General features: G+C 48.1%; 1 protein-coding gene across 3 annotated transcripts in view; it reads right to left on the bottom strand.

Moving 5' to 3' along the window:
* Positions 1 to 27,412, bottom strand: part of plch1 (phospholipase C, eta 1) — a 200,473-nt gene that overhangs the window by 120,566 nt on the left and 52,495 nt on the right. Inside the window, exon 1 of one of the 3 annotated variants that reach the window (XM_038815877.1) lies at positions 655 to 1,014. The exons of 1 other annotated variant lie outside the window; for it this stretch is intronic. In XM_038815877.1, the coding sequence (XP_038671805.1) occupies positions 655 to 697 (43 nt within the window). In that variant the 5' untranslated portion in view covers positions 698 to 1,014. Of the gene's footprint in view, positions 1 to 276; positions 295 to 654; positions 1,015 to 27,412 lie in introns of those variants that run through there. One more of the 3 variants, XM_038815878.1, reaches the window with a different exon arrangement.

Here is a 27,412-nt window from a genome sequence, read left to right as displayed (position 1 = left end):
ATGTTGGCAGAGAATGGCAGTTCCACTGCAGTTTTATTTTGTGACATATCTACACTGGAATTAAACACACTTTAGTGCTATATCTCAAAAATACAGTAAATTTTAACTGAGGTGCATTCTTTTAATGAAACATAAATAATTTCAAATCTCTCAGACGCAAACTAATGTCATTTCTTTAAATAGCTACACCCCCCACACAATCTTCAAAATTAAACGCCCAATCATTACATTCCACAAAGTGCAAATTAACCACAATTATGCAGAAGACAAATGTACCTTGCAATATTCACATGACTTGCACTATAAGAGAGGGATCACAAAAATGTAAAAAGGCAAGCTTTAAAATCAACAGCCACTGAATTTTGGGAGGGAATATATTCCACTGAATCAGTATAACGAGAGTTGTCTGTAATTTCACATTTTGGGAAAACAACTCATGCTCATCTTTGAAGAGATCGGAATACTGAGCATTTCCATAAAGGATGAGCTCCAAGTCAAATTTTATATCAAACCAGTTAAAAGGTGTGCTTTATAAATATTTTGAATTTACCATCTTAATGAATATACTATTCGTATCCTTAGTTGTATTTCTTCACACATGTAAGTAGATCAGCTTATAAAATTATCCCAAGTGCAAATAGGAAAAGCACTTACCTCTATCAGAGCTGAGATTCTTATAAAAATCTAGGTGTGCCATGAGTGATATATTTCTTACACATCACTAGATTAGCCATTAGATTTCCTTAGTAATTTCAGCAAGTCTTCCCACTCACAAGCCTCAGTGCTCTAAGTTTTATTAATAGATCTCATGCTGTATGCCATTCCGCATAAAACCCCCAGTCTGAAAGATCAAAATTATGTCATTTATAAAAGAATGCCTCCACCCAGACTGCTAAAATACTGGATGCAAATTCCACAGAATTGTGCTTGAAGAGAACTTCTCAATAAGTAAAAAGCTCAAAAGCAAAACAAAAACGAAAACAAAATCGTCAGCGCCTGTTTCCAACTATTGCTTGGATGAGGATGCAGTGGGCGTGACTACAGTGGGAAACAGCTATTTATGCTTGATGTCAAAACAGAGGTGCCAATAATTATAAATAGAAATGCAGTGCAGGGTATTGCAGGTAAACGTATGGAGGGAATCACATACTTAAAATTTGCTCTTCAATATGTCACAGAGATGATTTTTCTATCATTAATTCGGCAATTTAAAATCATAGAATGCAATTTCTATGTGAACAGTATCACAATTGAATTGCAGTTCCACAAACCCCTGAATTTTGGTAAATGAATACCCATTAAGATTGACAACTTTAATAATATTAATTCTTCAAAGTTAAGATGAATGTATTGCCACGTGGTTTTTGTTCATTTTTCAGTGCCTGCCGATCTTTTTATAAAAGTTTTTTAAGGAAGTAGAAAAGATGATTACCTCGTTTATTTGGGGAGGTGGGGGGGTGGGCAGGATGAGGAAGGCAAGAGGACGGCAGTCAGGGGGGGTTGGGTCTCCCAAATTTACTGTATTATTACAGGGCAGCGAATGTTGAGAAGGTGCGGGGCTGTATGGTGGGGGGAGGGGGGGTAGTGGGCGGGGGCAAAACTCAATGTGGGTTAGAATGGAGGAGAGACTATGCAGGGGTTGAGGGCATTGGCAACAGCGCTGCTCCCGACAGCCCCAGGGAAATACTCAGGGAGTCCGGCGGAAGTGACGAAGTTCAGAATCTGGAGACAGTTGCGCCAGCACCTTAGGTTGTGGCCGGGTCAAGGAAAATGTTGATTTGAGGGAATCATAGATTTGAACCTGGGAGGTGGGATGGGAATCTTCTGAGATGGGAGGAGAGGGGAGTTAGGGTATTGAAGGATTTGTTTCTGGGAGGGCAATTTATGATGTTGGAGGCGCTGGGGGAGAAATATCGGTTGGGGCAGAGGGAGATGTTTAGATGTATGCAGGTCCGAAATTTTGCCAGGAAAGAGGTACAGGAGCAGCACTGTAGCACAATGGTTAGCACAGTTGCTTAACAGCTCCAGGGTCCCAGGTTCAATTCCCAACTTGGGTCACTGTCTGTGCGGACTCTGCACGTTCTCCACGTGTTTGCGTGGGTTTTTTCCGGGTGATCCGGTTTCCTCCCACAGTCCAAAGATGTGCAGGTTAGGTGGATTGGCCATTCTGAATTGCCCTCGTGTCCAAACAATTTTTTAAAAAGGAAGGAGGTTCAGAGCTTTCCAATTACACCGGCCCCCACACTGTTGGAAGAGATACTGACGGCAGGGGGATTGGAGAAAGGGGTGGTGTCGGCGATTTATGGGGTTATTATGGGAGAAGATAAGGTATCACTGGATGGGATTAAGGCAAAGTGGGAGGAAGAGTTGGGGAAGGGTATGGAGGAAGGGTTGTGGCGTGACGTGCTTCGGAGGGTGAATGCCTCGACTTCATGCGCGAGGTTTGAGGTTGGTGCTGATACAGTTGAAGGTTGTGTACAGGGCGTACCTCACAAGGGCAAGGATGAGATGACTTTTTGAGGGGGTGCAGGATATTTGTGAACGCTGGGCGAGGGGCGCAAATTACATTCATATGTTTTGGTCCTGCCGAAAACTGGAGGGGTATTGGAGGGGGGTCTTTAGAGTAATCTCAAGGATGGTGCATGTGCATCACTTTCAAAGCGTGAAGAGATAGGGAGGAAAGGGCGGCCAGGCAGCAGCTGGTCAACTCCAAACTGGAGGTAGACCGCAAATACTCCGAGGCCCCGACTGTCGAGCTTCTAGCGGAGAGGAAAGAGTTACAAAGGAACTTCGATCTGCTCTCCACCAGGAAAGCAGTGCATCAACTCCACCAGGCACGTGGGACCCTATACGAACACGGAGACAAAGCCAGCCGCCTGCTGGCACACCAGCTGAGAAAGCAGGTGGCCACCAGAGAAATTGCGCAAATCAGGGACACTCGGGGCACATTAGAAACAGAACCAGAAAAGATCAACAAAGCATTCAGGGCCTTTTACCAAGGGCTGTACACCTCAGAGCCCCCAAGGGGGGAGTCCGGGATGAAACGGTTCCTTGATGGACTGGACATACCAGTTGTGGGGGAGGGCAGAAAACGGGAACTGGAAGCACCACTAGCACTGAGAGAGATCATGGACAGCATTAGCTCCATGCAGGCGGGGAAGGTGCCGGGATCAGACGGGTTCCCAGCGGACTTCTACAAAACATTCGCGACAGCACTAGCCCCACACCTGCGGGAGATGTTCACAGACTCACTAGCCAGGGGCACACTGCCACCCACACTAGCACAGGCCTCAATCTCGCTGATACCTAAGAAGGACAAAGACCCAACGGAATGTGGGTCATACAGACCAATCTCACTACTGAACGCGGATGCCAAAATACTGGCCAAGATTCTAACCAAAAGGCTGGAAGACTGCGTGCCAGAGGTGGTAGCAGAGGACCGGACGGGCTTTGTCAAAGGTAGACAGCTTACTTCGAACATTAGGCGCCTGCTGAACATGATAATGACCCCATCCGGGGAGAGAACACAAGAGGTGATCGTCTCCCTAGATGCAGAAAAGGCCTTCGACAGAGTCGAATAGAAATACCTCATAGAGGTACTGGATCGGTTCGGGCTTGGAACAGGATTCACCTCCTGGGTAAAACTCCTATATAGCGCTCCCATGGCGAGCGTACGGACAAACAACACCAACTCCCGATACTTCCAGCTGCACAGGGGCACCAGACAAGGATGCCCACTGTCCCCGCTGCTGTTCGCTCTAGCGATCGAGCCACTAGCAATTGTGCTCAGAGCAGCAAAAAGCTGGAAGGGGATCCGAAGGGGTGGCAGAGAGCACAGAGTCTCACTCTATGCAGATGATCTGCTCCTCTACATTTCGGACCCACAAAGCAGCATGGACAGAATCATCGCGCTCCTGAAAGAGCTTGGCGCCTTCTCAGGCTACAAACTTAATATGAGCAAAAGCGAGATCTTCCAGGAACACCCACAAGTAGGGGGGGGGGGGGGGGGGGGGCAGCACTAACGGGACTGCCGTTTAAACAATCCCGACACAAATTCTGCTACTTGGGGATCCAAACAGCCCATGACTGGAAAGGGATCCACAAATGGAACCTCACCACTCTGACAGAGGAAGTAAAAAAGGACCTGCAAAGATGGAACACACTCCCACTCACCCTCGCGGGGAGAGTCCAGACGATCAAAATGAACGTGCTGCCCAGGTACCTCTTCCTATTCAGATCCATCCCGATCTACATCCCCAAGGCCTTTTTCAAAGCGCTGGACAAACTAATCATGGCGTTCGTATGGGGGGGGGGGGGGGGGGGGGGGGGGGGGGAATGCTAGGATCCCAAAGAAGGTCTTTCAAAAAACAAAATCCAGGGGGGGGGCTTGCCCTCCCAAACCTACAATTCTACCACTGGGCGGCGACGGCTGAGCGTGTAAGGGGATGGATCAAAGAGCCAGAAGCCGAGTGGGTGCACGCGGAGGAGACCTCCTGCAGGAGGACCTCACTCCGGGCCCTCGCCACGGTGGCACTCCCATCCCCACCCAAACAACACTCCAGCAGCCCGGTGGCAATAGCCACTCTCCAATCCTGGAACCAACTACGGCAGCAATTTGGCCTGACCAAAATGTCAGGTAAAGCTCCCATCTGCAACAACCATAGGTTCACGCCAGCGTTGGCGGACGCCACCTTCAAAAGGTGGGGACAGGACAGAGGGACACTGACAGTCAGGGACCTATACACGGTCGGCAGGATCGCAACACTGGGCGAACTAACAGAGAAATTCCAGCTAGCCAGGGGGAACGAGCTAAGGTACCTGCAATTAAAAAACTTCCTACGATAGGAGACAAGGAGATACCCACAACCAACACGACAGACACTACTGGAAGAGTTACTAGACGCAAGCATATTAGATAAAGGAAGCTGTAGCGACATGTATGACCGACTGATAGAAAGGGCCGACACCGTACTGGACGCAACAAGAATGAAATGGGAGGATGATCTGGGGATCGAAATAGGGTGGGGACTCTGGAGCGAAGCACTGAATAGGGTCAACTCCACCTCCACGTGCGCAAGGTTCAGCCTGACGCAACTAAAAGTGGTACATAGAGCCCACTTAACAAGAACCCGTAGGAGTAGGTTCTTCCCAGAGGTGGAGAACAGATGTGAACGGTGCCAAAGAGGCCCGGTCAACCACGGCCACATGTTCTGGTCTTGGCCCAGACTTGTGGAGTACTGGACAGCCTTCTTCGAGGCTATGTCCAAAGTGGTGGGGGTGAGGGTGAGAGGGGTGGGAGTGGGTGCGGGCTGCAGTTGGTCAGCCGGAATTTTGAGGCAACCACAAGGGCTGCTGGGAGCCGAGGCAGGTTGTTTACACTTTGGTGCAATGGGACGCGGTCCCATTTATTTTCATTTATTTATTTTTTTAAATTTAGAGTACCAATTATTTTTTTCCTTTTAAGGGGCAATTTAGCATGGCCAATCCATCCAACCTGCACATTGTTTGGGTTGTGGGGGTGAAACCCATGCAGACATGGGGAGAATGTGCAAACTAACATGGTCCCATTTATAATGAAAAAAAAGTAAAGATCATCTAGCTCTCACCCTCCACACTTCGGTAGATTTGGATATTGTAGAAAGGAGAGATATATTACCACAGCTTTTTGTCTTGCAATCATCATACAAAAATACTTCCCAAAATCCCACGCAATTGAAAATAGGTTCATGGTTTGAATATTCCTTTTGTTTTCAGAGAACAGGTCTCTGCACACATAAATGAGCCATGTTACTGGATAGGAGTTTCTCCATGGAAACGCCTCTTCCAGTGGACCTGTCAACCAATCAGAACTCTTTTCTCCTGTAGTACAAATGGTTATGACTGTTTGAAATTTGGCAATCTTGTATTTTTCCTGATGAGTGCAAGACACAAACTTCGACAATCTCTCGGTTCAGAAAATACAACTCGGATAATTTAACATGTTTATCAGAATATCTTTGTGAGCAGGCGTATCGAAAGCTCAAAGTGACCAAATCTGAAGTGAAAGGCACAATTTTGGACAAGAAATTCTGTGCTGACGGCAAGAGAATCAGATAGTCTTAATATAAAATGCATGGTGTCTAAATTTCAACAGCATCTTGGTATTAAATTTAATTTCAAGTCATTTCTGGAGACTTTGACGTTGGAATGGTATTGGAAGAGCTGAACAGTGGAATGGTGGGTTAGTAAGTTTGCCAATGACACAAAGGTTGGTGGAGTTGCAGATAATGTTGAGGGTTGTTGCAGGTTACAACAGGACATTGGCCGGATGCAGAGCTGGGCTGAGAAGTGGCAGATGGAGTTCAACCTACATAAATGTGAAGTAATTCATTTTGGAAGGTCAAATTTGAATGCTGAATACAGGGTTAAAGGCAGGTTTCTTGGAAGTGTGGAGGAACAGAGGGATCTTGGGGTCCATGTACATAGATCCCTCAAAGTTTCCACCCAGGTTGATAGGGCTGTTAAGAAGGCCTATGGTGTGTTGGCTTTCATTAACAGGAAGATTGAGTTTAAGAGCTTCGATGTTTTGCTGCATCTTTATAAAACTCTGGTTAGACCACAATTGGAATAGTGTCATGTTCTGGTCGCCTCATCATAGGAAGGATGTGGATTCTTTGGAGAGGGTGCACAGGAGATTTACCAGGATGCTGCCTGGACTGGAGGGCATGTCTTATGAAGAAAGGTTGAGGGAGCTAGGGCTTTTCTCACTTGTGCGAAGAAGGAAGAGAGGGGACTTGATAGAGGTGTACAAGGTGATGAGAGACATGGATAGAGTTGATAGCCAGAGACTTTTCCCCAGAGCGGAAATGGCAGTCATGAGGGGACATAATTTTAAGGTGATCGGAGGAAGGTATAGGGGAGACGTCAGGGGTAGGTTCTTTACACAGAGAGTGGTGGGTGCGTGGAATGCGCTGCCAGCAGTGGTGGTGAAGTCAGATCATTAGGGACATGTAAGCGACCCTTGGACAGGCATATGGACAGCAGTAAATTGAAGGTGTGCAGGTTAGGTAGATCTTTGATTAGGATAAATGGTCGACACAACATCGTGGCACGAAGGGCCTGTACTGTGCTGTTCTATGTTCTATGTAATAAGCTCAGCTGGCCAAGAAGAGATCCCAGAGAAGTTAGAAGCCAGCAAATCTTGATCTTCTAATCCGAATGTCTCCATCTGCAGCAAATGCAGGAGAGACTGATATGCTTGAGAATGCAGCTCCTGGGCCATATCAGGCGATGCTTAACACAGAGTTGCCCACCATCGTCTAGGAGATGAAAGGCTGCCATGACACAGGGGGCAAGGCTAAGTGAAATGGAGAGTTACATTGTAAATGCACATTTGGTATTTGTGGGATCTTGTTGGTGCAAATTGGTGACTGTGTTTGCTTGCACTCCAGCATGCGAAACCCTCAGCTGCATAGGAGAAATCATAAAATGGCATCACAGCACAAGGTGAACATTTAAGTTACTCGCCTATAAATTAGATCAAGTAATTAGTTTAACAGCAAAAAAAGCATTGATCAAATGCATAAACTTTAATTGATTCACTAAATCTAACAAGATTATATGGGGATGGCGAGGAGGATGTTGTGTAACAACTGTAGCACATGGGAGGTCGTGCGGAATATGCCTGAAACACAATCTTCACTCTGGGGAGTCGGGGGTAGGATGCAGTCAGGCCAGTCAATGCCAGAAGCAGACTGCAGGTAGCTGATGTGTTGGGTAGGCTGGGTTTATGTGGACTGCGTTTGATGCAGTGTAGCGAGAGACAGACTTCCAACACTTGATGAGGTGCAACACGATTTTATTTAACATCTGACTATTTTACATGTTCAACTGTGGGTTGACACTATGCTGACTTGACTGGAGACCTGAGGCTAACTGACTACCACATGGTGTTTGTACTGGCTATGCTCACGAGCTCTGACTGTCTCAGAGGCTGGATCCCGAGAGAACGGGAAAACTGGTGCCCTCTGGCTTTATAGTGGTCGTGTCCTGTCTGGTGATTGGCTGCTGTGTTCTGTGTGCTTACTGGTCATCCTGTGTGTCAGTCACTGCCTGTCTGCACTCCATTATATACATAGATGTATATTATACCAGTAGCCACAGGGGTTGGCGAGTGCGAAGGCATATTCGTTAAAGGCCCACCTCAGTTCTCTGCAACTTTTCCCATTTGTATTAAAAGCCGTTTGGTACTCTAGCCCTCATCCCTCACACCCCATCACCCCCACTCACTCTCCATATTCTGTCAGCTTCATTCCATCCATGCCCTTTCCTTGACCTCCAGGCCACCTTCATGGCCCTTCCATGCCTATTCACCCAGTATGCATTATGTACTGAACCAATCTGCCATGTGGTAACAATGGCAAGTGTTGAAATGCTGTAGAAAAACGGGCACACATACTACTGTTCCTACAACCCTAATAACATTGATTAGACAGGGCAATTATAGCATTAGTAACAGAGGTTTAACCATGTCACACCTCTTAGTTTTCTGTAAATAAACAATCAGATATTGACACAAGAGATCACAGAAAAAGTGACTTACAATAAACCATATAAAAGCATGTTGGTCAAGCAAAGTAAATATTTTACTCAGCTGTCAAAACAGAATCTTGCTGAGCTAATAAATTTGAGAGGTATCTGGGAACTGTTTCAGTAGAAACAGATGGCCAGACCATCTAGATTCTCCACCTGTGCTCATTATGATTTCAGAATTGGTTGTTTTTCTCCTCTGCAACATGCCACTGTTATTTTTTTTAAACTAAGGGGCAATTTAGTGTGGCCAATCCACTACCCTGGGTATATTTGGGTTGTGGGGGTGAGACCCACGCAAACACTGGGAGAATATGCAAACCCCACACTGACAGTGACCCGAGGCCGGGATCGAATCTGGGTCCTCGATGCAGTGAGTCAATGGTGCTAACCACTGCACCACCTTGCCGCCCTAAATTCATTCTGTCCACAGTGCATACTTTATAAATGGCCATAGAGTTGCTCCGAGGCATGTAGAGGCATAGGTAGGACCTTTTGTACTTACCTTTCAAAGTAGAACACAGAACCTCACTGGTAAGAATCAGTGCATTGCTATCTGAGCTATGTGCAAATTGGCATAGGGTCAAGTAGATTAGGTTAACTGGTGTGAAAGGGAAGGAACTGGTGCAGGGGGCTACTGGCAACAATATTGGAGAAAAAGAGTTGTTTCACTGAGTTAGTCTCCAGGCTGGGATTAGTGACCTGAAGACCCAGGTTCGATCTTGGCCCCAAGTCACTATCCATGTGGAGCATGCACATTCTCCCCATGTCTGTGTGGGTCTCACCCTGAAAGATATGCAGGGTAGGTGGATTAGCCATATTAAATCGCCCCTTAATTAACTGCCCCTTAATTGGAAAAAAAGAATTGGGTACTCTAAACTTCTTTCAAAAAGAATGGTTCAGGAAGGGACAGTTAACTTAACACTCGTAATGGGCATTGGTGATCAGTGTGACATCAGGGTAAGAGAGAAAATAGCCAAGTTATTTGAATGCATGAGCATTTGTAACAATACAAATAAATTAATAGCACAAACAAAATTAATGCTAAAAACTATGAGAGATGTGGGGCTAAATTTTCACTCCCATACAGGGGCGGGTAATGGTGGGTGGGGGGGGGGGGGGGGTTTGAGCATGAACATTTGCACTGGAGGCACGAATGGTGTTGGGCGGGCTTCCCACCTTCACGCAGCATTGCAGGTAGCCAATTAAGGGAAACCAAAGGTCATTAAAGACCTATTGCCGGAAGCCGACTGGAATTTACAAGTTGGCCTGTAGGCTCCTCGAGGTATCCAGGACTGGCCAGTTGCCTGGAGACAACAGGTCAGGGGTTCAGTACCAACAAGACTGTGACGTAGTGGTAATGCCACTAGTCAAGTAATCCAGAGGCCCAGGCTAAAGTTGTGGGACACGGGTTTGAATCCACAACAACAGCTGGCATAATGTAAATTCAGTTCATAAATCTAGACTTAAAAAGCAAGTCTCATGAGTGACCATGAAACCACTGTCATTCACTCTGCACTTTAGGGATGGGAATTTTACCTGGTGTAAAGGATTGGAGTATAAAAGTAGAGGTGTTGTTGCAATTGTATAGGGTGTTGGTGAAATAGAATAGAAATAGAAATCATCTTTTTATTGTCACAAGTAGGCTTACATTAATGCTGCATTTGGAGTACTGTGTCCAGTTTTGGTCTCCTTATTTGAGGAAGGATGTGGGGAGATTGGAGGCAGTTCAGAGGAGATTCACCAGATTGATTCCAGGGATGGAAGGGTTGATGTATGAGGAAAGATTAAACTGTTTGGGTTTATAGTCGCTGGAGTTTAGAAGGATGAGATGGTATCTGATTGAGGTATAAAATACAAAAATACTAAAAGGGATTGATAAAGTAAATGTAGCCCAAATGTTCCCCCTTGTGGGACAATCTAGAACAAGAAGTCACCAATATAGATTGAGCACTAGATTTAGAACTGAGATGAGGAGGAACTACTTTTCGTGGAGGGTGGTGAATTTGTGGGACTCGCTGCCCCATAGTGTGGTGGAGTCTGAGTCATTAAACGGTTTCAAGAAGGTTATTTTTATTTTTAAAATGGGTTACAGGGATATTGGGAACAGGTAGGGAGGTGGATTTGAGACCAGGAAGAGATCAGTCATGATCCGATTGAATGGTGGAGCAGGCTGACTTTCCTACTTCTACTCCTAATTCCTATGTTCCTGGCCTACATGCTCCTCCAGACCCACATCAATGTGGCTGATTCAGAAATGAAATTTCCCTCTGAAATGGCCTAGCAAGCCACTCAGATGTATCAAAGTCGCTATACAGAGCCTACAGAAAGGAATTAAATTGTTCGGATAACCTGGTTTCGACCGAGGCACCAAAAACAACAATGACCTACCCAGTCCTGTTGACCCTGCAAAACGTCTTTCATACAAGAATCTGGGGGCTTGTGTCAAAAGTGGGAGAACTGTCTCAGACTGGTCAAGCAACAACCTGACATAGTCATATTCACGGAATCATAGCTTATAGATATTGTCCCAGAAATAACCATCACCAAAGTTGGATGCGGCACAGTGGTATACAGTGAGAATCCACAACATGATTCTGGTCCTCACGAAGACTCATGTCAAACATGGGCAAGGAAACGTCCTGCTAATTATTACCTATCATTCCCCTCAGCTGATGAGTCGAAACACCTCCATGTTGAACACCAGGAGGAAGCAGAGGGTAGCAAGGACACAAATATGTCCTTCTGGATGGGGGACTTAAATGTCTATCACGGGGGCAGCAAGGTGGCACAGTGGTTAGCACTGCTGCCTCACAGCACCGAGGACCCGGGTCTCTGTCCATGTGGAGATTGCACATTCTCCTCATGTCTGCGTGGGTCTCACACCCCACAACTCAAAAAGATGTGCAGAGTAGGTGAATTGGTCACGTTAAATTGCCCTTAATTAGGGGGAAAAAATAATTGTGCACTCTAAATGTTAAAAAATGTCTATCACCAAGAGTGGCTCAGTACCACCACTACTGATTGAGCTGTCCAAGTCCTAAAGGACATAGCTGGTGAGGAACCAATAAGAGGGAAAAGCCTACTTGACCTGATCCTCACCAATCTACCTCCCTACAAATATATGGGCAGCATGGTAGCATAGTGGTTAGCATAATTGCTTCACAGCGCCAGGTTCCCAGGTTCGATTCCCGGCTTGGGTCACTGTCTGAGCGGGGTAGATGGATTGGCTATGCTAAATTTCCCTTAGTGTCCAAAAAAGGCAAGGTGGGCTTACGGGTACAGGGTGTAAGTGTGGGGTAGGGTGTAAGTGTGGGGATAGGGTAGAGGTGCGGGCTTGGGTGGGGTGCTCTTTCCAAGGGCCGGTGCAGACTCGATGGGCCAAATGGCCTCCTTCTGCACGGTAAAACTTTGTGTATAGGTCCATGGCCGTATTGATAGAAGTTACCACTGCACAGTCCTCGAGCAGACGATGACCTATCTTCACATTGAGGATACCGTCCATCATGTTGTGTGACACTGCCACCATGCTCAATAGAACAGATTTTGAACCGATTTAGCAACTAAAAAGTGGGTAACCATGAAGCACTGTGGGCCACCAGCAGCAACAGAATTGTATACCACAATCTGCAATCTTGGGCCTGACATATTCCCCAAGTCTACCATTACTATCAAACAAGGGGATCCACACTGGTTCAGGAGCAGCACCAGGCATTCCTAAAAAATGAGTTTGTCAGCCTGGGGAAGCTACAAGACAGGGTAATTCCCATTCCAAACAGCAAATTGAGCATGACTAGACAGAACTAAGCAATCCCACAACCAATGGATCACATCTAAGCTCTGCAGTTCTGCCACATCCAACTGTGAATGGCAGTGCACACCTAACCAATTCATTGGAGGAGGAGGAGCCTCCATAAATATCCCCATAATCAATGACGGGGGGCCCAGCAAATCAGTGCAAAAGACAACGCTAAAGCATTTGCAGCAATCTTCAGCCATAAGCGCCGAGTGGATGATCCACTTCGGCCTCCTTATGAGGTCCCCAACAACATAAGATGCCAGCATGCATCCAATGCACTCCATGTGATATCAGGAAGTTACTGAATACTGCAAAGACAATGGCCTTGACAGCATTCCAGCAACAGTATTGAAGACTTGTGCACCAGAACCAGCTACGCATCAGCCAAGTTGTGCCAGTGCAGTTCCAATACTGTCAGCTCCCCAGAAATGTGGAAAACTACCCAGTTATGTTCTGTCCAGAAAAAGCAGCACAAATCCAACCTGACCGATTAATGCCCCACCAGCCTATACTCCATCATGAGTAAAGTGATGGAAGGGGTTATCAGTGCTACAGTACTAAGTGGTACTTACTCAGCAATAATCAGGGGCGGGATTCTCCCCTACTCGGGGGGGCAGGGGTTCCCGGCGTAGTGGAGTGGCGCCAACCACTCCGGCGTCGGGCCTCCCCAAAGGTGCGGAATTCTTCGCACCTTTGGGTGCTAGGCCCATGCCGGAGCGGTTGGCACCACGCCGACTGGTGCCAAAGCCGGCACCAACGGCCTTTGACGCCCGGCGCCGGGGATGACCGAAAGGCCTTCGCCGGTTCGCGCATGCGCCGGTGGTGACGTCAGCGCAGCTGCCACTGACGTCACCACCGGCGCATGTGCGCTGGGGTATTCTCTTCCGCCTCCGCCATGGTGTAGGCCGTAGTGGCGGCGGAAGAGAAAGAGTGCCCCCACGGCACTGACCCGCCCACCAATCGGTGGGCCCTGATCGCGGGCCTGGCCACTGTGGGGGCACCCCCCGGGGTCCGATCGCCCCGCGCCCACCCAGGACCGGGGGCCCGCTCGTGCCGCCGATCCCGCCGCCACCAGACGTGGTTCAAACCTCGGTGGCGGGAGAGGCCTCCCAGCGGCGGGACTTCGGCCCATCGCGGGCCGGAGAATCGCCGCATGGGGCTCGCCGCTCGACGTGGCGCGATTCCCGCCCCCGCCAATTCCCGGGTGGCGGAGAATTTTTGCCACGGCGGGGGCAGGATTTTCGGCGGCCCCGGGCGATTCTCCAACCCTGCGTGGGGTCGGAGAATTTCGCCCCTCTTCACTGACACCTCACTTTGGGTTCCGTCAGGGTCACTCAGCTCCTGACCTCATTATAGCCATAGTCTGCTCGTGGTTATGCATTGGTTATGATATTTCAAAATTCCCTGGATTCTGGAAAGGTCCCATGGATTGGAAACACTCTTAATGTAACTCCCCTATTCAAAAAGGGAGAGGGGCAAAAAGGAAGCTTGACCTCTGTGGTGGGGAAGTTGCTGGAGTTAAGGAGAAGATGACTGTACATTTGGAATGAAAAAGCTCAATCCACCATTGTCAGCATGGTTTCATGATGGGCAAGTCATGCTTGACAAAGTTGCTTGAGTTCTTCGAGGATGTAACCAGCAAGGTGGATAATAGGGAACCTGTGGATGTGGTATACCTAGACTTCCAGAAGGCGTTTGACACGGTGCCACATAAAAGATTGATCCCGAGGTGAGATTGCAGGGGATTGGGGGTAGAATACTCGATTGGATTGAGGATTGGCTGACTGACAGAAAGCAGAGGGTTAGGTTAAATGTATTCTTCTCTGGCTGGCAAACTGTAATTATTGGGGTGCTGCAGGGTTCAGTCTTCGGACCTCAACTCTTTACAATCTATACAAATGATCTGTGTGCAGGGACAGAGTGTAATGTAGCAAAATATATGGATGATACTAAAATAGGTGGGACAGCAGGCAGTGAAGAGGAGATACAGATTTTATAGAAAGGAGATTGGGCCAAAATTTGGCAGATGGAGTTTTATGTGGATAAGCGTGAATTTATCCATTTTGGCCAAAAAAAAGTCAGGCAAATTGTTATCTAAATAGAAAGCAGATTCAGAAAGCAGATTCAAAATGCATCTGGGCAGAGAGTCTGTATGCAGGTACAAAATATAATAAGAAAGGCAAATGGAGTGATAGCATTTCTTGCAAAAGGACTGGGGTATAAAAGTGGCAGATTGTGTCCAGTTTTGGTCTCCTTATTTGAGGAAGGATGTGGTGGCATTGGAGGCAGTTCAGAGGAGGTTCCCAAGATTGATTCCGGGGATGAAGTGGTTAATGTATATGGCGAGATTAAACAGTTTGGGCGTATATTCACTGGAGTTTAGAAGGATGGGAGGGGACCTGATCGTGGTATATAAAATACTAAAAGGGAATTAATAAAGTAAATGTAGACCTAATGTGCTCCCTTTGGGATGGGGGGAGGGAGTGCAATCTAGAACAAGAGGTCACAGATATCGGTTGAGCGATACTACATTTAGAACTGAGATGAGGAGGAACTACTCGCAGAAGGTGGTGAATTTGTGGAACACGCTGCCCCAGGGTGGAGCGGTAAAGGTTAATACTCAAGATTTTGGAGGTAGACAGGAGGTATGCAGAGGATGTGGATCAAGCACTATTGGAGGCTTTGCAGGCGAGCTTTGATTGGCTGCCCACAAGGAAGGTGGTGCGCCAAGTTAGGCGGGCGAAGGGAGCAGTTTCCAAGTATGGAGAGAAGGCAGGGCACATGCTAGCAGGCCAACTTCAGAGGGCGGCAGCGGCGAGGGAAACTGTTCAGGTGCGGGATAAAACAGGGAAGTTGGTGATGGCTCCAGATCAGATTAATAGGGTGTTTGAGGAGTTTTATAAGTTTGAGGTCAGAGCCATCGGAAGAGGATCAGGAGATGCAGAAATTCTTGGATGGTTTGGAATATCCGATCGAGGATAGGGCCAGATTGGAGGACGCGATAGGGGAGCAGGAGGTAAAGGACGCAATCGGGAGGATGCAGTCGGGGAAGGTAGCAGGGCCGGACGGGTTTCCAGTGAAGTACTGTGAGAAATTTAGCGATAAGTTGCGCCGGTGATGATGGGGATGTTTGAGGAGGCTATAGGGAAGGGGGTGTCGTCACAGACTTTGGGACAGGCAGTGACCTCCTTGTTGCTCAAGAAGGATAAGGATCCGACAGAGTGTGGGTCTTAGGCCCATATCACTGTTGAATGTGGATGCAAAGGTGTTGGCGGGTAGGTTGGAGGAGTGTCTCCCGAAGGTGATAGGGGAAGATCAGACTGGGTTTGTGAAAGGGAGGCAGCTCTTTTCAAACATTAGGAGGGTATGGAATGTAGTTATGGCACCAGTAGAGGGGAGGCATTTAAGATGAATGTGTTGCCGTGGATTTTGTTCATTTTTCAGTGCCTGACGGTCTTTTTGCCAAAGGCACTTTTTAACGAAAAGGTGCTGTTGCAGAGAGGACGTCAGTCAGGGGGTTTGGGGCACCCAAATTTACTGTATTATTACTGGGTGGCAAATGCTGAGAAAGTGAGAAGCTGGGTGAGAGGGGGATACTTCCAGTGGGTTAGAATGGAGGAGGGTTTGTGCAGGGGGTCAGGGTTGAGGGCGTTTGCAACAGCACCACTCCCGATGGCCCCAGGGAAACACTCGGGGAGTCCGGTGGTAGTGGCAAAGTTGAAGACCTGGAGGCAGTTGTGCCAGCACTATAGGTTGTGGGCGAGGTCAAAGGAAATGGTGATTCTGGGGAATCGGATTTGAAATGAAATGAAATGAAAATGGCTTATTGTCACAAGTTGGCTTCAAATGAAGTTACTGCGAAAAGCCCTTAGTCGCCACATTCTGGAGCCTGTTCGGGGAGGCTGGTACGGAAATTGAACAGTGCTGGCCTGCCTTGAAAAGCCAGCTTTAAAAGCCAGCTCTTTAGCCCTGTGCTAAACCAGCCCCAGGAGAGCCAGGGAAGTGGAATGGGAATTTTTGGAGATGGGAGTTTGCGGAGATAATAATAATAATCTTTATTGTCACAAGTAGGCTTACATTAACACTGCAATGAAATTACGGTGAAAAGTTCATATCGCCACATTCAGGTACACCGAGGGAGAGTACAGAATGTCCAATTCACCTAACAGCACGTCTTTTTGGGACTTGTGGGAGGAAACCGGAGCACCTGGAGGAAACCCATACAGACACAAAGAGAATGTGCAGACTCCACATAGACAGTGACCCAAGCCTGGAATAGAACCTGGGACCTTGGTGCTGTGAAGCAACAATGCTAACCGCTATGTTACTGTGCTGCCCATGGGAGGAGAGGGGAGTTAGGGTATAAAAGGATTTGTTTCTGGGGGGCCGGTTTGCGAGGCTGGAGGAGAAATAGGAGTTGGGGCAGGGGGAGATGTTTAGATTAATGCAGGTCCAAGATTTTGCTGGGAAGGAGGTGCCTTCGCCTCGCTGATCGCCCGAAGGCGGGTCCTATTGGGGTGGAGGTCAGCTTCTCCGCCCTGTACCTCGGTGTGGTGGGGGATCTGCTGGAGTTCTTAACGGTCAAGAAAGTGAAGTTTGAGTGGAGGGGAAATATGGAAGGGTTCTCCAACTCATGGGCTTTTGTTTATCATACAATTTCAAGAATTGGATGACATCGACCATTGCGGGGGGTGGGGGGTGAAATTATGTATGGGTTGATGGTGGATCCCCGATTCTTTTTCATTTGTGCTTTGTATTTAAAATGTTGGGGACTGTTTGGGGGTGGGTGGGATAAGGGGATTGCCGTTGTATTTGTTATTGTTGATTATTTGTTTGTGGGTGCAAATTTGATGAAATTGTGAAAAAGAATAAAAATATATTTTTTAAAAAGTCTAATGAAGACCATGACACCATTGTTGATTGTCGTAAAAACCCATTTGCTTCACCAATGTCCTTTAGGGAAGGAAATCTGCCATCCTTACTTGGTCTGGCCTACATGTGACTCCAGACCCACAGCAATGTGGTTAACTCTTAACTGCCCTCTCAAGGGCAATTAGGGATAGGCAATAACTGCTGGCCCACGCCCCATAAATGATTAATTAAAAAGAAAACAGGAAAAGATCAGCCACAATCTGATTGAATGGCGGAGCTGGCTCAGAGGGCTGAAATGCCTACTTCTGCACCTAATTCCTCTGTTCCTATGTTAGTCCAAATATAAAATTCCAGAGATGAGGTATGATTACACCATTATACCAAGTGTGGCAACATGGTATAATATTCTTATCAGATGGCCTGATTTATATCACAAGAACAATTGTACCTAAAGCTAGAAACAAATTATTAACATTTAACTGTGGGTCAAATATATACAAAACAGATGAATTACACTGTGAGCATGCGCAAGAAACCTGTCTCCCAGTTCCCCAGTCAGTTTTACGTCACCTGACTCGAACATTCATTTATGTACGAATGAGACTCCTAGTGGCCAGTTGGTGAATTACAACACAACCATGATATCACTCCAGGAGCCCTAGCAAATCTGGAATCAATGGGAATCGGGGGGGGGGGGGGGGGGGGACTATCTGCTGGTTGGAGTCATACTTCACACAAAGGAAGATGGTTGTGGTTGTTGGAGTTCAGTCATACCTGCCTGATATGTGACTTGTCACTTAAGTGTCAGGCCGTGATGTGGTATTCTCCAATGAGAATTTATGGAAGGCAGCGTGGCTGAAAGGATGCACACTCACCTTCCTGCGATTTGGGTGGTATGAAGGAGACAGGTTCAGGACTAGCTTCGGGTAGTCAAGTCAGAAATAGAAGGTGGTGTTAGGGGTAGAGGGAGTCAGAGCTGAAGGTGGTGTTCGGGGTAGAGTGGACAGAGGAAGTCAGAGCTGAAGGTGGTGTTAGGGGTAGAGTTAAGCAGGGGTCAGAGTGGCAGGAGAAGGTGTGACAGGACCCTGCCCGCCTGGGAGAGTTGGAAGGAGCACGGAATGCAAGCTTAAGGGCAGGGTCCTAGAGCCGGGTGGGGTGGGGTTTAAAAAAAAGACAAAAAAAAATAATGGGGCAGCACGGTAGCATGGTGGTTAGCATAAATGCTTCACAGCTCCAGGGTCCCAGGTTCGGTTCCCGGCTGGGTCACTGTCTGTGTGGAGTCTGCACGTCCTCCACGTGTGTGCGTGGGTTTCCTCCGGGCGCTCCGGTTTCCTCCCACAGTCCAAAGATGTGCGGGTTAGGTGGATTGGCCATACTAAATTGCCCGTAGTGTCTTTAAAAGTAAGGGGGGGGGGGGGGTTGTTGGGTTACGGGTATAGGGTGGGTTTGAGTAGGGTGATCATTGCTCGGCACAACATCGAGGGCCGAAGGGCCTGTTCTGTGCTGTACTGTTCTATGTTCTATGAGAGAGAATCAAACCATCACCACTTGACATTCAATGGCATTTTCATCACTGAATCCCTCACTATTATTATGGGCCAGGGTTTAGAGAACACCAAAATATATCATGGAGTTCACCTGACCCACAAATTTTAATAGGTTTTGGTTAAGGGGAGCACAAGGCCCCACTTCACAGGTGTGATGCATCAGAGATCTAAAGTATGTTTAAACAAAAACAATGCTTATTCTATGAATCCAGATAATATTTTATAAACACACAGTAACCATCTTATCAACTACCAACACTGATAATCCTCACAGATAAAATACTCGATAGATAACCCTTAATAACTTTCCTAAACACATCCATAAGTCAAAAAACCCTTTTTAACAAAGACTGTAGGTTTGCATTCCTTACAGAAACAGGTATTACTTTGAAATTATTGAGTAATCTGGAGATATTCTTTAGAGAGACAGAGAGAGAACACTTCCTTGGTTTGAATGCAGCTCCCCAATTGAAAACGAAACCAAGACACAAAGCAGCTTCCAGCTCAAAACAAAAGTAAAAGACAGAATCACATTCCAGCTCCACCCACACAATGACATCACTGCAGCTATTTGATAAACACCCATTTCTTAAAGGGACCCTTATATGACACTATCAACATCTTGGGGGTTATCATTGGCTAGAACCTGAATTAAATGAGCTATATAAATACTGTGGCTGCAAGGGCAGGTCAGAGGCGAAAAGTCCTGTTACAAGTAACTCACCAAATTAACTGTCCAAAGGTGTGCAGGTTAAGTGGGTTGGCCACTGTAAATTATCCCTTTGTGTCCAAAAGGTTAAGTGGTGTTACTGGATTATGGGCATATGGTGGAGGCATAGGCTTAAGTAGGGTGCTCTTTCCAAGGGCCAGTGCAGACTCAATGGGCCAAATGGCCTCCTTCTGTAGTAAATTCTATGATCACGTGATTCTTCAAAGACTGTCCATCTACAAGGTACAAGTCAGGAGTGTGATGGAATACTCCCCACTTGCCTGGATGGGTGCATCTCCAAAAACATTCAAGAAGCCCAACACCATCCAGGACAAAGCTGCCAGCTTGACTTACACTCCATCCACCACTTTCAACATCTACTTCCTCCACTACCAATGCACAGTGGCAGTAATTTGTACTCTGTACAAGATGCACTCCAACAATTTACTAGTGTTCCTTCAATGCATCCTCTAAACCCGCAACCGTTGCCATCCAGAAGGTAAAGAGCCGCAAATTCATGGGAACAGCACCACCTGAAAGTATCCCTCCAAGTTACATATCGTCTTGGAATGATATCAACTTGAAACAAAATCCCTCATTGTAGCGATGTCAAAATCCTGGAACTCCCTCTCTAATAGCACTGTGGGTGTCCCACACCAAATGGCCTCAGCGCTTTTAAGGCAAGGCAATTCACTACAACCTTCATCACCTTCTTGGGTGGCACAGTAGGACAGTGGGTAGCACAGTTGCTTCACAGCACCAGGGTCCATGGTTCCCGGCTTGGGTCAGTGCCTATGCGGAGTCTGCACATTCCCCCCGTGGATTTCCTCCGGGTGCTCCGGTTTCCTCCCACAAGTCCCGAAAGATGTATTGTTTGTCGCCTGAGCGTGGCGACTAGGGGATTTTCACAGTAACTTAATTGCGGTGTTAATGTAAGTCTACTTGTGACAATAATAAGGATTATTATTAGAGGGCAATTAGAGATGGGCAACAAATGCTGGCCCCCGTGAAAGAATAAAGGCGGCAAAATCAGTGGAGTTAAAAGTTGACAATTTCCCTGGACCTGCTCTCCATATCTTCGCATTATTTCTTGAAAAAGGTTGCCACACAGGTAGTGGATGCGTGGCCAAAACTCTTGTGGATTCCGGGTAGGTCCCCATGGATTGAAAGACAGGAAATCTAACCCCATTAATCAAGAGAGGGTGGAAAGGGTACACAGTGAACCATAGCTAGCATCAATAGTAGCATAAAAACTAGAACTATTATACGGGATGAGGTAATCATGATATGATTAAGCAGAATCGACACAAATTTAGGAAAGGGAAATCGGTTACAATCTTCTGGGGGTTTTAACTTGCAGGGTGAATGAAGGATAGTGGATGTAAAGCATTTGGATTTTCACCAAAGGCACCAAAGTTGGTTATTTCACAAAATGAGCTTTCATAGGATCGGAGATGACATATTAACATGGATTGAGTACTGAGCAAAAAGGAGGAATAAATTAGACATCGGGTTAGCAAGGTGTAACGAGTAGGGTGAATCCGTGGTTGGGCCTCAGCTATTCACAATCCATATCAATGGCTTGGATGAGGGATTTGTGCACAAGGACATAAAATTAGGAGGGCAGCAAGGTAGCATAGTGGTTAGCACAGTGCTTCACAGCTCCAGGATCCCAGGTTCGATTCCCGGCTGGGTCTGTCTGTGCAGAGTCTGCATGTTCTCCTGTGTCTACGTGGGTTTTCTCTGGGTACTCCAGTTTCCTCCCACAGTCCAAAGATGTGCGGGTTAGGTGGATTGGCCATGCTAAATTGCCCTTAGTGTCCAAAAAGGTTAAGTGGAGGTTACTGGATTACGGGGCTAGGGTAGATACGTAGGATGCTCTTTGTAAGGGCCGGTGCAGACTCGATGAGCCGAATAGCCTCCTTCTGCACTGTAAATTCTATGATTCTATGAAAATGGCCTTTGAGAAGAGTACATAGATGTTCCAACAAGGCTCAATTAAAGATGGCTGATGGAATGTAGCCGAGTGAAATGCAAACTAATTCGCTTGATAGAAAAATTTGTGAAGCAGATTTTCTTCAAGTTCAGAGACTGGGAAACATTCAGAGGGATATGGATGTCCTTGTACATTTTTTTAAATTCATTTTTATAGGATGAGCGTGTCGCTGGTTAGGCCAGCAATTATTGCCCATCCCGAGTTGCCCTTCAGAAGGTGGTGGTGAGTTGCCTTCTTGAACCGCTACAGTCTGTGAGGTGTAGGTACACCCACTGTGCTATTAGGGAGGGAGTTCCAGGATGTTTCCCCAGCAACAGTGAAGGAACAGCGATATATTTCCATGTCAGGGTGTTGAGTGACTTGGAGGAGAACCTCCAGGTGGTGAGGTTCCAGGTATCTGCTGTTCTTGTCCTTCTAGATGGTTGGAAGGTGCTAAGGAACCTTGATGAGTTTCTGCAGTGCATTTTGTAGATGGTACACACGGCTGCCACAGGTCGTCGGTGGTGGAGGGTTTGAATGTTTGTGGAAATAGGAGCAATCAAGCGGGCTGCTTTGTCCTGGATATGGCTAGTCCAGTTCAGTTTCTGATCAATGATAATACCAAGGATGCTGATTGTGGGGGATTCAGCAATGGCAATGCCAAGGGCCGATGGTTAGATCCTCTCTTGTAAGAGATGGTCATTGCCTGACACTTGTGTGGCGCGAATGTAACTTGTCACTTGTCAGCCCAAGCCTGGATATTGTCCAGGTCTTGCCACATTTGGACATGGACTGCTTCATTATCTGAGGAGTCGCAAATGGTGCTGAACCTTGTGCAGTCATCAGCAAACATCCCCACTTCAGACCTTATGATGTAAGGCAGGTCATTGATTAAGCAGCTGAAGATGGTTGGGCTTGGGATTGGATCGGATTTATTTGGATACTACCCTGAGGAACTCCTGCATTGATGTCCTGGAGTTGCGATGATTGGCCTCCAAGCATCTTCCTTTGTGCCAGGCATGACTCTAACCAACGGAGAGTTTGCCCCCTGATTCCCATTGAATCCAGTTTAGCTAGGGTTCCTTGATGCCATACTTGGTCAAATGCTGCCTTGATATCAAGAACCTAATGGTATAATGGGGATATGCCGGGCCATGAGGTTGTAGATTGTGGCTGAGTAAAATTCTGCTGCTGCTGATGGCCCACAACGTTTCATGGATGTCCAGTCTTGAGTTGCTAGATCTGTTTGAAGTCCATTCCATTTAGCACAGGGGTAGTGCCACACAACATAATTATGGAAAGTTAGCATGCACGTACAGCAAGTAATGAGGAAAGCAAATAGTATATTAGTCTTTATTTCAAAGTGATTGGTAAACAACAGTAAAGAACTCTTACTGCAATTTTAAAGGACGTGGATAGATCACATGTGTAGCATCGTATACAGATTTGGTCTCCTTCCCTGATCCTAGGAAAAAGATTTCTTATTGAGGACAGATTGAGAAGATCAGGTCTATATTCCCTAAAGTTTAAAAGAATGAGCGGTGATCTTATTGAAAAGTACTTCATTCTAAAAGGTATATGGAAAGGGATGATGTTTTCCTTGGCTGCGGAATCTGGAACTACAAACCACGGTCTCTGAATAAGGGGTCAGCCACGTAGGACTGAGATGAGGAGACATTACTTCAATCAAAGGATTGTGAACCTCTGGAAATATCTGCCATTCAAACTGTGGATATTTAATCTTTGAGTATATTCAAGTCAGAGATCAATGGATTTTTGCACCCCGAGGGACTCAAAGGACATAGCAATATTGCAGGGAGGTGGAAGAGCAGCCAGGATCTTTGTGAATAGGAGAGCAGACTACCCCATTCCTTTTGTTCTTACTAAAAGAAAATCTTGCACCGTAGTTAGCACTGCTGCCCCACGGTGCCGAGGATCCGGGTTTGATCCCAGCCCCGGGTCACTGTCCATGTGGAATTTGCACATTCTCCCAGTATCTCACCCCCACAATCCAAAGGTGTGCAGGGTAGGTGGATTGACAACAGCAAATTTCCCCTTAATTAGTAGAAAAAATGAATTGGGTACTTTAAATTTATTTTTAAAACTAAAAGAATATCTTTATTGCTGTCCAGAGAGATACATTTCAGAAATAAAAAGCCCTGCGTTACAAAAGTTGTACTGAAATTAATACAATAAAAATGACGACTGGACTACTGCCTTTGAAGTAAACCTGAGAAATTCCAGCAACACCCCCTTGTGTTCAAAGAAGGTAATAAAAATTTGAATGCTGTCAGAAAAAGTTACTGGCAAGTTCCCGGAGTATGTGAAACCCATTGCAATGTAAATCTAATTCATAGACTCCCTACAGTGCAGAAGGAGGCCATTTGGCCCGTCAAGTCTGCACCAACCCTTCGAAAAGAGCAACCTACTGGGCTCACCGCCATGCCCCACCTAACCTTCTGGACACTAGGGGGCAATTTAGCATGGCAAATCCACCTAACCTGCACATCTTTGGGCTGCGGGAGGAAACTGAAGCACCGAAGGAAACCCATGCAGACATGGAGAGAAAGTGCGAATGCCACACAGTCACCAAAGGTTGTAATTGAACTCAGATTCCTGAGGCTGAGAGGTAGCAGTGGTAACCACTGTGCCACCATGCACAGGAACACTTTTTAAATAATACCTCCATTTGAAAATTTTGGAACCAGAGGTGGCAACAATTGAGAAAGCTTGAACAAAGATTCAAAAATTTGTCTAAATAATAATAGATATTTTATCGGACATTCTAGTATTCAGGAGCAAACTACTGAAGCAAATCGCCATCAAACCAGTTGAGCTTACTCTGTTTCAGGACTAAAGCATGTTTACATCAGCATACAGTATAATAACAGCACTGTGGTGTACCTATACCACATGGACTTCCACAGTTCAAGAAGGCAGGTCACCACAAACTTTATCAAGGGCACATAGGGACAGGCAATAAATGCTGGCCTAGCGACTTCCGGTGGCGGCAATGCGGAGCTAAGCCGCACATTCGGCAGCTCCCGCTGAAAACGGACTTTGGGGCTCTTTTCAGGGCACCCAATGGAACTGTGTCGGCATATCCCGACGTGGGAAGAGGACAAAAGTCGACCCCTACGGTCCTATGGTCCAGACCAGGAGTGGGGTAAGGAGAAAAATGGAGAAAGCACCCCTGAAAAAGAGGGGGAAGGAAGACAAAATGGCAGCCGGCGGAGGCCTTGAGGAGCTGAGGCAGTGGGCTCAGGAGCAGCAGGCGAGTCTGCTGCGCTGCTTCCAGGAGCTTAAGTTGGAGCTGCTGGAGTCGTTGAAGGCAACCACCAGAGAGCTGATGGAGACCCAGACAGCCCAGGGGGCTGCGATCCGGGAGCTGCAGCAGCAGGCCTCCGAAAGGGAGGATGAGGCCGTGGCCGTCGCGGGGAAGGTGGAGATGCACGAGGCGCTCCATAAAAGATGGCAGGAGCGGTTCGAGGAGCTGGACAACCGGTCGAGGAGGAAGAATTTGCGGATCCTGGGCCTCACGGAGGGGCTGGAGGGGTCGGACCTGGCGGCCTATGTGGTGGTTATGTTAAACTCGCTGATGGGGGCTGGGTCCTTCCAGGGGCCTCTGGAGTTAGAGGGGGCCCACAGAATTCTGGCTAGGAGGCCCAAGCCGAACGAGCCGCCGCGGGCGGTGTTGGTGCAGTTTCATCGGTTCGTGGATCGTGTGTGTGTGCTCCGGGAGTGGGCCAAGAGGGAGCGGAGCAGCAAGTGGGAGAACACGGAGGTGCGGATCTTCCAGGACTGGAGTGCGGAGATGGCGAGGCGGAGGGCCGGGTTTAACCGGACGAAGGCGGTGCTCCATAGACGGAGTGTGAGGTTCGGCATGTTGCAGCCGGCGCGTCTGTGGGTCACTTATAAGGATCGGCACCATTATTTTGAGTCCCCGGAGGAGGCGTGGGCCTTTGTGCAGGCCGAGAAATTGGACTCAAACTGAGGGTCTAAGATGGGGGATGCTGTATAATACTGTACTTGTATTTGCTCGGTTTAATGTAAGATGTGGGTTGGCCTTAGGGTGGGTGGGGTGATGTCGAGATGTTGATTTGTCTTTTCTGTATGGTGTTTTCTGTAGGGGTCTGGTGGATGGGTTCGAGCAGGGGGGTAAACGGGGAGTTCGGGGAGCTGGTGGGGGGGACTGACAATGGGGGTTTTCTAGAGGAGGCGGGGCTGGGCAGGGCGAAAGCGCGGGCTTTCTGCGCGTTTCCCGCGCTGGGAGGTGGTGGGGGCGGAGTTGGGGCTGAGAAGCGCGGGTCATTGCTGGCTGTTTTCTTTTCCCGCGCAAGAGCGGGGGGGGGGGGAGGACCCATTGACGGGCATGTTGGAGGAGGGGTAGGCCCACGTGGGGAGGAGTCAGAGGTAGGGCGGGAGTCGCCGGGGTCAGCAGAAGTTAGCTGGCTCACGGGAGTGCTATGGAGGGAGGGACGCGGCTAGGAGGGGTCCTAGCCTGGGGGGGAGGGGAGGGGAGGGGGTACCGGGTTGCTGATGAAACGGTCAGGAAGGAGCTGGAGGACGCAGGGGGTGCTGGGGGGGAGTTGCCGCCGTGGGAAACTGGTAGAGCGGGGGACGCTGGCCGGTGGTGGGCAAGGGATGGGGTATGGCTAATCGGCAGGGGAGGGGGGCAGGGAGCACTCTGATCTGGCTGATAACCTGGAATGTGAGGGGGCTGAATGGGCCGGTCAAACGGGCCCAGGTATTTGCGCACCTGAAGGGACTGAAGGCGGATGTGGCCATACTCCAGGAGGCACACTTGAGAGTGGTAGACCAGGTTCGGCTGAGGAAGGGATGGGTGGGCCAAGTATTTCACTCAGGGCTGGATGAGAAGAGTAGGGGGGTGGCGACCCTGGTGGGGAAGAAGCTGACGTTTGAGGCGTTGAATGTGGTGGCTGACAGTGGCGGGAGATATGTGATAGTGAGTGGCAAGCTGCAGGGGGAGCGGGTGGTGTTGCCGAATGTTTACGCCCCAAATTGGGACGATGCGGGGTTTATGCGGTGTATGTTGGGCCGCATTCTGGACTGGACCTGGAGGTGGGGGGCCTGATCATGGGGGGGCCTTCAACACGGTACTGGATCCCCCGTTGGATCGATCCAAGTCCCGGACGGGTAGGAGGCCGGCGGCGGCTAAGGTGTTGAGGGGATTTATGGACCAGATGGGGGGGGGTGGATCCCTGGAGGTTTGCGAGGCCAAGGGCCAGGGAGTACTCGTTTTTCTCCCACGTACATAAGGCCTACTCGAGGATTGATTATTTTGTCCTGAGCAGGGGGCTGGTTTCGAGGGTGGAGGATGTGGAATACTCCGCCATTGCCATTTCAGATCATGCCCCGCACTGGCTGGACCTCGGGCTGGGGGAAGAGAGGGACCAACGTCCACTCTGGCGCTTGGAGGTGGGGCTGCTGGCAGATGAGGAGGTGGCCGAGAGGGTTCGGGGGTGTATCGAGAGGTACCTTGAGGCCAATGACAACGGGGAGGTCCGAGTGGGGACGGTCTGGGAGGCATTGAAGGCGGTGATGAGGGGGGAATTGATCTCCATCAGAAACCATAGGGAGAGGGGGGAGCAGAGGGAGAGGGAGAGACTGATAGGGGAGATGGTGCGGGTGGATAGGAGATATGCCGAGGCTCCAGACGAGGGATTGCTGGGGGAGAGGCGCAGCCTTCAGGCCAGATTCGACCTATTGACTACCAGAAAGGCGGAAGCTCAATGGAGGAAAGCACAGGGAGCGGTGTACGAGTATGGGGAGAAGGCGAGCAGGATGCTGGCACACCAGCTCCGAAAGCGGGATGCGGCCAGGGAGATTGGGGGGGTGACGGATAAGGCTGAGAAGGTGGTGCGGAAGGGAGTAGATGTTAATGGGCTCTTCAGAGACTTCTATGGGGAACTGTACCAGTC

Source organism: Scyliorhinus canicula, chromosome 13, assembly GCF_902713615.1.
Source record: "Scyliorhinus canicula chromosome 13, sScyCan1.1, whole genome shotgun sequence".
Taxonomy (NCBI): domain Eukaryota; kingdom Metazoa; phylum Chordata; class Chondrichthyes; order Carcharhiniformes; family Scyliorhinidae; genus Scyliorhinus; species Scyliorhinus canicula.
Note: the sequence above shows the minus strand (reverse complement) of the source record. Positions and strands in the feature narration are given on the sequence as shown.